This window comes from Natrix helvetica, assembly GCF_964273705.1.
Source record: "Natrix helvetica genome assembly, chromosome: 4".
Lineage (NCBI taxonomy): Eukaryota > Metazoa > Chordata > Lepidosauria > Squamata > Natricidae > Natrix > Natrix helvetica.
Window position 1 is genome coordinate 164,526,089 of NC_138550.1, and position 12,747 is coordinate 164,538,835.

The 12,747-nt window shown below is 37.8% G+C and overlaps 1 protein-coding gene across 1 annotated transcript; it reads left to right on the forward strand.

The window, feature by feature from the left end:
* Positions 1–916: 916 nt before the first annotated feature.
* Positions 917–1,816, forward strand: LOC309392213 (mas-related G-protein coupled receptor member H-like; the record flags this gene model as incomplete). Its single annotated transcript, XM_081953235.1, has 1 exon — positions 917–1,816. The coding sequence occupies one exon, from the start codon at positions 917–919 to the stop codon at positions 1,814–1,816; it is 900 nt and encodes a 299-aa protein (XP_081809361.1).
* Between the last annotated feature and the right edge of the window lie 10,931 nt (positions 1,817–12,747).

A 12,747-nucleotide genomic window follows, 5' to 3' on the forward strand; every position in this document is an offset into this window, starting at 1 on the left:
TGTTGTAGACAGGAGATAGGTGGTGTTGTAACCCTCCCCTTCTGTTGAGAGGGGGCTGTTCAATCTTAACATCGATGGCTTCTTTGACCCCTCTTTCAAACTAGTGGTCCTCTCTGTCCATGGCTCTCCTGAGCTCTGTTTTCACTGGCAGGGGCACTGCAGGCCGGTCCTTGGCTGTTTGCAGGGCATTCTTGCAGGCCAGACCTAAGCACCCCTTGGGCCGGATCTGGCCTCCGGGCCTTGAGTTTGACATCTCTGTACTATTGTTGCAAGATGTAGGCTGCTCCAAGTAAAGTTGACTTTTGCACTTGACCGATGATGAATTTGCCAATGCCCCTGGTGTTGTGGTGCTCTGGTTATTTTAGAATTGCACGATTATTATTAATCATCACACAGTCAGCCAGATGTTCACTCCGAGTTTGGCATTTTTGACTACCTGCACTGGAAGTAGGCACTGTACTTCCACTATCCAGATTTTTTTTTGTTTTTTTTATCAACAACTGACAATTATAATTATAATTGCTGTTATTATTACTATTATTACCATTGTTACTAGTATTACTAGTATTACTATTATATAATTTATTCATTAAACATGAAACTCAGTCAAGTGAACATTCAAAAATGCATCACAAATAACATTGGCTGGTGTTAATGGTTGATAAGCGCTGCTGCCATTGTCTTGATATCAACTAAGTACCTTCTTGAAATATATGATGATGATGATTAACATCATTGGTCAAAAGGTTGGATCAGCCTGTACACAAAGATGTTTAGATATGACAATATGACAATCATTGATGAATTATTTAATCCAATCTGCTCTTTTTTTTTCTTCAAATAGGAATTTCCGTTCTAATAGAAGAGATCATTGGAGCATTATAAAAGTCCCTTGATGAATTTCAGCTTGGCCAGCATGACTGTTACAACAGATTATTTGGACTTTAATGCTACCAAATATCTCTACAAAAATCAAGTTATGTCATATTATAATGTACATATCGCTGTCTCAGTTGTACTCATCATCTGTTGTATTGGAGTCCCATTAAATGGAATTGTTATCTGGCTACTTGGCTTCCAAATTAAGAGAAACCCTTTCACTGTGTTGATTCTGAATTTAGCTATTGCCGACTTTGGGTTTCTCGTATTTATGACTATAAATTGCATTAAAATTTTGATACGTTTTTTTAAGCAAGGAGTTCCTTGGCTAATTTTTTTTTTCCTTTTCCATGTTACATATATCAATGGTCTATTTCTTCTGACAGCCATCAGCATTGACCGGTGTGTCTGTGTCCTCTTCCCAATCTGGCATCGCTGTTCCCGGCCAAAATATTTGTCCTCTGCTGTCTGTGCCTTCCTCTGGATCTGCTCTGTCCTCCTGGGTGGAATTCTGTACATTGTGCAATATGTGTTTCAGTATAATATCTTCACAAATCCCAGTTTGGTTATCATTGCTGTGTTTTGCCTTCCGCTGGTATCAATATCTTCTGTGATCCTGTTAATCAAAATATGTCTTAAATCACAACAGCTCAAACGGAGAAGACTTTTAGTGATGATCTTAATTACTCTTCTCTGTTTTGTTATTTTTACTCTTCCAATATATATCTATCTGTTCATTACTCATTTTCTTAATAAGAGCAATTTGCTTGATATTAATAAACTGGATCTCTACTTAAATCTGAGTGCTTCCCTAAACAGCAGTGTTAACCCTGTGATCTATTTCCTGGTTGGGAGAAAGAAAGGAGCTCGGAAGAGGGAGAGCATCAAGGTCGTTTTTCGAAGAGCCTTCAGAGAAGACGAAGCTCCTGAAATCTGATAAAAGTGTACCAACATAATTTTACAGCCTCTCTAAATTCAATATTTTAGCTTTTTTTTTAATGCTGGATACCTTTTATGAATATACAACTGTATCTTTTTTGCTACAGAAATAAAGAATGACAAAGATTTGTTTGCCTCAAAAAAAAAAACTATCAAAGTTCATTTTGAAGATTGGGGAAAGAAGTGGGAAACAAGAGTTTGTCCTCCTAAATTTGCATTAACAGAATCCCACTGTCATTTGGTGTGGCAACTCCCTGCTGGCTTCCTGCAGCCAAGATCAGTGGGGAAGCTGGCTGGAATTTGGCAGTCCCAGGCACTTAGGAGAGAAAGTGGCTGGTGCCAAGTGAGGTGAGACTCTGGAATTCTTAGGTTGGCAGTCGCATCAGTGAGCAGTTGAGCAGATACTCTGTACTTGGAAAAAGGGATGAAAAGGTAGGCAGAGGCAGAGAAAGACATAAAAATCAAGTGAGGAGGAGGAGAAGGAAGAGAAGCAGGAGGAGGAGGAAGAAAAAGAAGAGAATAATGAATAATTAGATTTAATACAATACAATACAATACAATACAATACAATACAATAGTAGAGTTGGGAGGGACCTTGGAGGTCTTCTAGTCCAACCCCCTGCCTAGGCAGGAAACCCTATACTGTTTCAGACAAATAGCTATCCAACATCTTCTTAAAGACTTCCAGTGTTGGGGCATTCACAACTTCTGGAGGCAAGCTGTTCCACTGATTAATTGTTCTAACTGTCAGGAAATTTTTCCTCAGTTCTAAGTTGCTTCTCTCCTTGATTAGTTTCCACCCATTGCTTCTTGTTCTACCCTCAGGTCCCTTGGAGAATAGTTTGACTCCCTCTTCTTTGTGGCAACCCCTGAGATATTGGAACACTGCTATCATGTCTCCCCTAGTCCTTCTTTCTCTTAAGCTAAACATACCCAGTTCCTGCAACCGTTCTTCATATGTTTTAGTCTCCAGTCCCCTAATCATCTTTGTTGCTCTTCTCTGCACTCTTTCTAGAGTCTGTTTACCTGTTCCCTACCTACCAATTTCTCTTGACAATTTACAAGTACAGTATCTTTTTTATATATTTATGTTTTTTACACCCATTGTATTAATATATGTTGTTTTACTCAATTATTGTTCCACATTGTGTGCGATGGACAAATAAGGAATAAAGGTTGCACACAAGACAGGAAGAGAAACACACAAATGCCAAAAAACTAAAAGAGGTCTTTCATCACACACACACACAGACACACACACAGACACACAAATGTAACAATAAATAACATGAAGAAAGGAATGAAAGAAAGAAAGAAAAACCAAATACAATCTGGGTCAGTCACCGGGACGAGAGGTTCTGCCTTCTAAGCTTTCAGGCTCATACTGGAGCCCATCCCTGGGAAACGTCTCTCTAGAACAGAGGTGTCAAACTGGATTTTTTGAGAGCTGGATCAGCATTGTAGTTCTCCTCAGAGGGTTGGTGGCAGGGTGACTGGGGGAGATGGGACAGACACCTCCTGCAGCACCCTACCGGCCAAAATGGGGCATGGGAGGGCCTTGTGTAACCCTCCACGGCCCATTTTCAGTCACCACAGTCTCCTGCAGGACTCTGACAGCCAAAAATGCACCATAGGGGGTCCCCGCAATATTGCCATTTCCAGGCTGGCCCTGTGGGTCAGATATAAGCACCCCATGGGCCAGATCATCCCCCGCCCCAACAGGCCTTCAGTTTGACACCCATGCTGTGGCATAAAGAGGAATTTGCATTCTTACCTTGTTTCCCTGAAAATAAGACCTTGCCGGATAATAAGCCCAATTCGACTTTTGAGTGCATGCGCTAAAATAAGCCCTTCCCTGAAAATTAGCCCTCCCCTGAAAATATTACAGCACCGCAACAGCTATGAGGTGACCACACTCGCCGCCTCCTGCATCTCAAAAATAATAAGGCCTCCCCCAAAATAAGGCCAAGCGCTTGTATTTTTTTGGGGGGGGGGGGTGAAAAGAAAATAAGACCCTGTCTTATTTTCGGGAAAATATGGTATATCTTGGAGGTGAGAGATAAGACATTTGAATGAGAAATTCATTATCAGATTTTGTAAATAAGAGATCCTACGTCATGGATGTTTTTTTTTTTAAAATGCACATTCTTTGCTAACTTCCTATATTCCTGGCAAGTCTCTTCCTCTTTGTTGACAGCCACGCCTGAAGAAAAATCCTTGATCCATGTTTTGACAAGTGTGATTGACACACAAGGAATTTATCTTCTGTATATAAGTTCTCAGTGTACATAAAATATATATTCATCAAGAATCACAAGATACAACACTTTGTGATAGTCATAGGATATTAAATAAGGAATCAAAATCATACTAGGAAACTAAATAAAACAATATAAATCCTAAAATAAAAGCAACAAGGTTATAGGCATAAGTAGAAAAGGAGCTAGGTAATAGGAAGGATAAGAAGAAGAATAGCAATACAGTCTTAGAAAATAGCTTCACAGTGTTGTGGAAATTAGTTGTTTAGCAAAATGATAGCATGCAGAGAAAAACTGTCATTGTATCTAGTTGTTCTGGTGTGCAATGCTTTATAACGTCATTTTTAGGGTAGAAGTTGAAACAATTTATATCCAGGATGTGAGGGCTCTGTCAATATTTTCACAGCCCTCTTTTTGACTCGTGCAGTGTACAGGTCCTCAGTGGAAGGCAGGTTGGCAGTAATTGTATTTTCTGCAGTTCTGATTATCCTCTGAAGTCTGTCTCTGTCTTGTTGGGTTGCAGAGCCAAACCAGAAAGTTATGGAGGTGCAGATGGCAGACTCAATAATTGCTCTGTAGTATTGAGTTATTGTAGTATTGAGTTATTAGTTTTACAGGCAATTCCTCCAACATTGTCACTCATGATGGGTGAATGGACTTTCCTTTTTGTCAATGAACTGTCTGGACTTCATCTAAATAAGACTTTATCACATTTTCCCTATATGTTTGCCATTGTCAATCACTTCAATCCTCAATAACAGGACAATAATCTACCACTCACAACTTTGAAGAGCTTAATCCTTTACTTTCAGATATGTCATAATTTTGGAGGAGTTAATCTGACCCACAGATAAGCAAATATACTAACAGATATTTTTTAGAAACAATGTGTTTCTGTATTTGATATTCCATTTTAAAATCTTCCATACCGAAATACATAGCACCTAAAATAATAATAATATATATTTTTTAATTTTCAAAACAAACATCCTTCTTTACATGCTATAGAAAGTGTATCAGTTGGTTACAAAAAGACTTTTGTGCATCTCTTCCACAGTCAACAAACATAATTCATATTAACTCAAGTATTTTAACTCAGATATTTATACATATTACCATCATCATATCTCCATTTTCATTTGACTTTAATTATTTAAACATCCTTCATCATAAAATATACCAAGATTTAATACATAACCACATGCTGGCATTTCATTTACTATTTCTAAAATACTCCAATAGCACTGAATCCTTATGTCCTATTCTAGCTAAACATCCATAATATTTAATAACAAAATTTTCTAATCCTCCTTTCCAAATCACTGTTTACAATTTACATCCAGTTTCCTTATGTTATACCCATATCTATATGTACGTTGTTATCCTTATCCCTCCTTTATTTAACTATATCCTGTATCATAACATTTTCCCCCTAATAATCAAAGTGTTAGGCCTGCAAATATATTCCTCTTTAGGATCTTTGGCCTGCCATACTTTCTATTATTTTCCTATGCTGTTATATTATTGTAGTAATTGGGAGGGGGAATAAAAGGGAGTAGAATTGTGGAATGTGTTATTGTCATTCTTTTCTAGAAGCCAAGGTTATCTTTTGTCTCTGCACCTCAACACCTAACTGGAAGCAGCTGGGTGGAGATGCCAGCGTGGAAGAAGAAGATTGGGCCATGTGATGGATTTGTGGGAGTGGGCATAAGATTATGAACTTTCAACTGGGTGGAATCCCAGGAAGCTTTTAGATTTGGGATTCCACAGTTTGTGCCAACGTGTCTGTCTTATTAAATTGGAACTTTAAGGATAACTCTGCCTTGGACTCTGATTTATTTCTGCATGATATTTAGAACGCTGACACAAAGCTTTAACTGTATTTAACTTAGTTCTTTTTTATTAACCTTTATATATAATCCAAAGGGATTTCTAATCTTCCTTTCATGGGTACCATTCAATATTCATATCCAATTATTACTCCTCGTGACACTACATATAGTATACAGTAGTAACATTATCAATTATTTATTTGACTAGATTTATTATCACTAAATTCACTAAGTTTAACTAGTTTTAAATTATACTCTTCCATCTATCAACCTGTATCTTTCCAGTAGCAAAACAGTCTCATATCTTCTGCCATTTGTGGTGTCGATCCTCGAATCATCTCCTTAATCAAATTTGTATGGACTCCTCTTAGCAACTCCTTGCTTATAAAATCTCTCATGTAATCTAGATGCCCTTCTTCTGTTTCCTTAATCAGCTTATCTTTGATTGTCAGTGGTGTTATCAATGATGTTGCTAATAAAATTTCTCTCTTTAAATCCATAAATTCTTTTGTTTCTTCTTAATACAATACAATACAATAGTAGAGTTGGAAGGGACCTTGGAGGCCTTCTAGTCCAACCCCCTGCCTAGGCAGGAAACCCTATACCATTCCAGACAAATGGCTATCCAACATCTTCTTAAAGACTTCCAGTGTTGGGGCATTCACAACTTCTGGAGGCAAACTGTTCCACTGATTAATTGTTCTAACTGTCAGGAAATTTCTCCTCAGTTCTAAGTTGCTTCTCTCTTTGATTAGTTTCCACCCATTCTTCTTCTATATCTTGCCATCTGGGATAAATTTCCCCTCCATTTAGTTCCTCTTTCAGTATTCCACTTTTTCCATTTTCAGAGACAAACCAATCACCATAAATGTCAGAAAATTTAATTTCTTTATATTCATTTTCTACTTCAATTTTTAGGGTTTTAACCACCACGTTTTCCACTTGATAAACATCCTCAACTTCTTCATAATATTTTGCTGTTAGATGCTCTAAGTCTTCCAGCTTCTTCTCTATTCACTCATATGTATTTGACAGAAGCTGTGAATGCCCCAACACTGGAAGTCTTTAAGAAGATGTTGGATAGCTATTTGTCTGAAACGGTATAGGGTTTCCTGCCTAGGCAGGGGGTTGGACTAGAAGACCTCCAAGGTCCCTTCCAACTCTACTATTGTATTATTGTATTGTATTACAGTTTCTGTATTTCTGAGAATATCTTTTGCAGACAAGATTCCTTTCTCTGTTGAAATTGTGCCATTATCTCCAACTAACAAACACAGTTGCTCTGGCTTGGAAGGTTAATAAAATTAAGCATAGATTCACAATAACATTTTGTTTTCACTTTTTTTTCTGGCTAAAGATATACTTCAAAGGGACATGTGTTCTCTCCTTCTTATCACTCTCTATAACCAAGCAGTGAGACCTTGTAGTGCCAAGCCAAAATAATTAGAGAGAGAAAAAAGAATGTTTTGTTTCCAATACACAAACCTTTCAGCCTCTGTTATGTTGCAATTTTCCTTGTTTCTTTTTGTATCTTTTTTGTATTTCAAGTTAAAAAAAAAGTCTGATTCTTAAATGAGTTAGAAGAACACCCACAGTAATGAAAGAGGAAAATTGTAGTCCATAGGTTACAGAGAATAATAAAATAAAAAATAGAAGAAGACAACTTAATCCATTCATTTTAAAAGGCTTGCATAAATCCCATCCATGAAGATAGCATTTAAAAAGTAAGATAACCCCTTGTCCAAAACCATTCCAAATTTAATTCTGCCGCTTATGTCTTCTGTTCGTCAATTTAAATTAATTTTAAGTTTTTTAATAGGCAGACTCTTTTTAAAACGGTAATAGTTCTTCACCAGCTGGAAACACTTTCTCTTTCCGTATCTTTCCGTTTTGGAGCTGCCCCGACTTTGTCAGCCTTGGTTGGATTTTTTGTTGCCGGCTTGAAGAACTTCTCTTGCATCAATCAGTGACTTTGCAATGTCCCTGAGGTCAGCAAGACATATTCTTCCTGTTCACCATCTCTTTCGGACGGTTTAGGTCTGATTGGACCACCCAGTGGCAAAAGTATCGGCTGCGGTCTCGGAGCATCGAGCTCACATGTCCGTATCGTCACAACATTGGCTTCTCCTCTCAGCAACTACAAATCTTGTTGGTTTGCTCACATGACTTTGTATGGTTTTAGCCCTTTCCCCCCTACCTTTAGCATGAAGATAAAAGATTTTCAAAGCAGAGATTCATGATAAAAATTCTCAGAAGAGGAGGCCAGTCCAGTTGAAATAAAAAACAATTTATCTTTTCCACATAGTTGACTAGGTTTATGGGCAATGTCCTCCTTCCACAGCTGTTGATTATCCTGCAAAATCAGGAACCATATCTTCTTAACATTTGATGTTCACACTGATTAAGCAAAGCACAGAATAAATATAGTTGTTTGAGACTTTTAGCAAGATCTGCTTCTTCATTCCCAAACAGAAGGAATATTTTTTTCAAAAGATCTGCTTATGAATGCCTGAGAGTCTGATTTCTAATCCTGTAACTTGTTCAACAACACATCTGACAGGTTTTCCTTGATGTATGTCCAACAAGACCTAATACCCATCATATTTTTTCTACAACTTGTTCCGCTTGGCCATTGTCAGTAGCTAAATTGATTGTAGCAGTCAATTACATGATACAGCAAGCTTCTTCTCATCAAATCTGAAGACCCTGGACCAGTTGCGTGAGAAAGGTAAGATGTTTGATAGATCTTAGTGTCAAGGGGGGGTTTCCACCCTGAATTAAGGAAGTGAAGATCTTGGCATTCCTTATAGCATACTTCCGAATAAGCAGAAATAAAACCAAAGCAAGATCTAATAAAAAACACTTTAATATAAAAGAAAATAAAGATACAAAACTTGCTAACTCAATTAACTACATTTTGGCAGAGTTATGTGCCTGCGTCCTTCTTGGCAGGCAAACAGAAGATCAGAAGGAAAGTAAAGAATGTGTGATGTGTTATGTCTGACATGCGCACTAATCATTGTCAGATAAGAAACAGTTCAGTCTACTATATAACTCAGAATATAAGCACAAGTTGGCAAACCAATTAACGCAGTGACACGTAGACCAATGCAATAATATTCATCTGGTTAACTAATATTTTCTGCTCCTGATTTTTCACATCAAAATATTTTGTGACATTTATATGCTGATAGTTGTCTATAGATAATACAATATTGTATTATCTAAATCTCAATTGTCTTTTTCTGGAATACTTTTCCAACATAATCCCAAAGGTGCTTTTCAAACGGCACCTGGACTTTCTTGGCTTTTTCCTTGAAAATATTTTGCTTCTCATCTAAAAAGCTTCTTCAGTTCTGACGGAAAGGTGGAGAATAGAAGGATTTACATTCTTTGCAGTCATTTGGTTGCTCGCACTTTGAAGGCTGGCTCTTAGCTCTCTAAGAGTCATTCAGTCCACTTGGAGATTCATCTATACTCTCATGGTTGCCTGAATCAGAGTGAAAATGATGTGGAGCCTTCTTGGGACTGTGTTGTAGACAGGAGATATGTGGTGTTCTATCCCTCCCCGTCTGTTGAGAGAGGGCTGTTCAATCTTAACATAAATGGCTTCTTTGACCCCTCTTTCAAACTAGTGGTCCTCTCTGTCCTGAATGTGGATTTTGCTGTCTTCAAAAGAATTACCTTTGTCTTTCAAATGCAAATGAACTGTTGAATTTTGTCCAGATGATCCTTTTTTTCTATGTTGTCCCTTTGGGGAGAGGGGGCGGTCTATAAATTTAATAAAATAAATAATTTGTGAAGTGGTTGTTTTGTTTCTCCAATGATCTGCAAATGTCTCACTGTATTGTAGTGCATATGCCACCTTGTTCAGTTTATGTATGGGTGTTTAATCCTTGGGGTGGACAAGCTTCTGTGTTAATGTATTCCAGGGTTGCTTGTATGCTGTGTTGTTGAAAATCCTCCTGAGGTTTTCAGATATTCCTGCAGAGTATGCAAGAACAACATTGCTTTATTTGTTGTTCTCTTCTTTGTCTGTTATGAAGGAGCTTCTGCTGGATCTTTTTTTCTGAATTTAATGAAGGCCCAGTGGGATATCCACAAGTTCTGAAAGCTTCCTTGGTGTTTTTCCCCCCTCTCTTTGCTGGTAGGCAAACCTTCAACCCAGCAGTGTTGGGTTCTGCTCACTTCCATTTTGTGCTCCAGAGATTGGTGAGAATTAAAATGTAAATCCTGATCTCTATGTGTGGGTTTTCTGTATACTTCAAGCTTTTGTCTTCCTTAATGTGTACTACACAGTGGAGGAAAGCCAGCTTATTTTCCTTGACATTTTCTCTTGGTAACTTAATGTATCTGTCAAGAAAGTGGTGTTTGGTGAAAGCTTCCACTTCCTGTGTTTTAATCTTATCCCGAGGAAAAAAACCCAAGAAAGTCCAGTTGCCTTTTGAGAAGCACCTTTGGGATAACCTGGCTGATCGAGAATCTCCATAGATATTTTGCCAAAGCAATACTAGCTATCGAAATGGAACGACACAAATATCTCATAAACAATTGCAGAATTTGAACCCCATAATTTTAATGGTCATGATGGAAAGATGCTGAGGCATCTCTCATTTTAGCTCACACAGTATCATTTTTCCAGCTAGTTTGTCACTTGATTAGCCTCGGTGGCACAGTGGTTAGAGTGTAGTATTGAAGGCTACTACTGCAGATCACCGGCTGCCAGCAGTTCGGCAGATCAAATCTCAGCAGGCTCAAGGTTGACTCATCCTTCCATCCTTCCGAGGTGGGTAAAATGAGGAGCCAGATTGTTGGGGGCAAGAGGCTGTCTCTGTAAAACCACTTCGAGAGGGCTGAAGCACTGTGAAGTGGTATATAAGTCAAAGTGCTATTGCTAAGTGCTATCGATTTCATTTATAAAATTCTCCCTTTCTGATTGCCTACAAAGCCTCAGATATAGTGTGCAAACTCCAGAGTTCCATAACTCAGAGTCAATCAGAATAGAACTAAGCGACCTTGGAGGTCTTCTAGACAAATCCCCTGTACCATTTTATTCAGTCAATTCTTAAAGACCTCCAGTAATGAAGCACTTACCAATTCTGACGGTAGCTAGTTCCACTAGTTAATTGTTCTCACTCTTAGGACGTTTCTCCTTAATTCCAGGTTGCTTCTCTCCTTTATTAGTTTCCACCCATTGTTTCTTATCTTGCCTTCTGGTGTTTTGGATAGGAAACCCACACCTTTGTCATTCTCTGTCCCTGGGTCTCGCTGTCTCTACGAAAGAGACAGAGTAGGGATATACACAATAAATTTCCTAGGTTTATCTTTCGGCAGTTAAATACACTTTGCGCTGTTTGTGGCTTGGGATTGGATCTCTTGAACTCGTTTTGAGAACTTTTTTCTCTTTCTTTTCAGCTTTCTGTGAGACCACAGCAGAGTTCCCATTTGTCTTGGAATACCTGTAACTTGGCAAGTATGTAAGCTGTCCTTTTTCTACTGGGTGCATTTTTAGGACTTTCTTCCATCTAGCCACACCCAAGACATCATGGCATAGTTACACTTTTGGGGAAACACGATTAAACCTCAGCAGGGAGTATAAGATGTAGGAACGGTAGGATGGCAAGCTAGCAATTTGATACACATTTTTACAAACCATAATCCAACACAAAGCTGCTGCCCTATAGCTGCTGCATGTATCTATTTCCAAGCTGTACAATATGTAAGAAAAATAAAAGCATAACAAGAACATAAATGCATGGTGATTTTAATAGCACACATTTTTGGGGGGGTTTGTTTGTTTGATTTTATTTATTTCATTTGTCTTATTAGATCACTAGAAGTTTAAGGAGATTCAATTTTTGAGTGTTGGAAAAGTTGCATTTTCATGCATCAGTGTAGGAAAATATGCTTTCCTCCTTTGACATTATGAGAATGCTGGAAATGTAAATATTCACAGATCTTATTCACAGAATAAGTAAGATGTTTGGCAGATCTAAACTAACACAATCATGTACAATTGCACTCATGTTTATCACTTAATTAGTAATTTCTGTACCAGGTTTTTTTCATATCAAAATCTTGTAATATTTATACAAAGTCACATTTTTATTGGTAAACTTTGTTTTTCTGTTGCACAATCTTGGGATTGTGCGAGTGGGTAAAATGAAACGGATCAGAGTTGATAATTCTGAGAAATGCAAATCTAACATATGAAGTGGCTTTAGTGATTGTGGTGTAACTCAGAACCTGAACAACGGCCTAGTTACGTGCTAAACTTTAATCATGATAAGATGTAATTGTAATCGTACAATGATAAACTCAACTATTATCTCCAGGGATTTGAACACTCTCTATTTCTGGGTAAATTTTTGACAAGTTAATCTGAAGAATCTTTTTTTAATGAATTATAAAGAAAGGGACACATGGGGGTCTCCACCAATTTAGGCAGGAATAACTTGAAAGTTGAAAGCAAATGTCCATTGATCTAAGGGAATGCATTTGCTCTGCTGATTCAGTCCTGTTTGATATTCTTAGTGTTCTTCAAGTGGGACAAAATAACTAGAATATCTGCAAGGGGTATATCAATAGCTCTTTGGGGACAAGCTGCCTCAGTTAATGCTAAGGACTGAACGGAAAAAAAGAATGGAGCTTCAAAGAGTTTCCTCATCACAAAGAAGCCTTAATCAAAGATCAAATATCTCTCAGGGGACTAGAATAGAATGGAATAGAATAGAATAGAATTCTTTATTGGCCATGTGTGATTGGACACACAAGGAATTTGTCTTCGGTGTATAAGCTCTCAGTGTACATAAAAATACATTAATCAAGAATTCATCAAG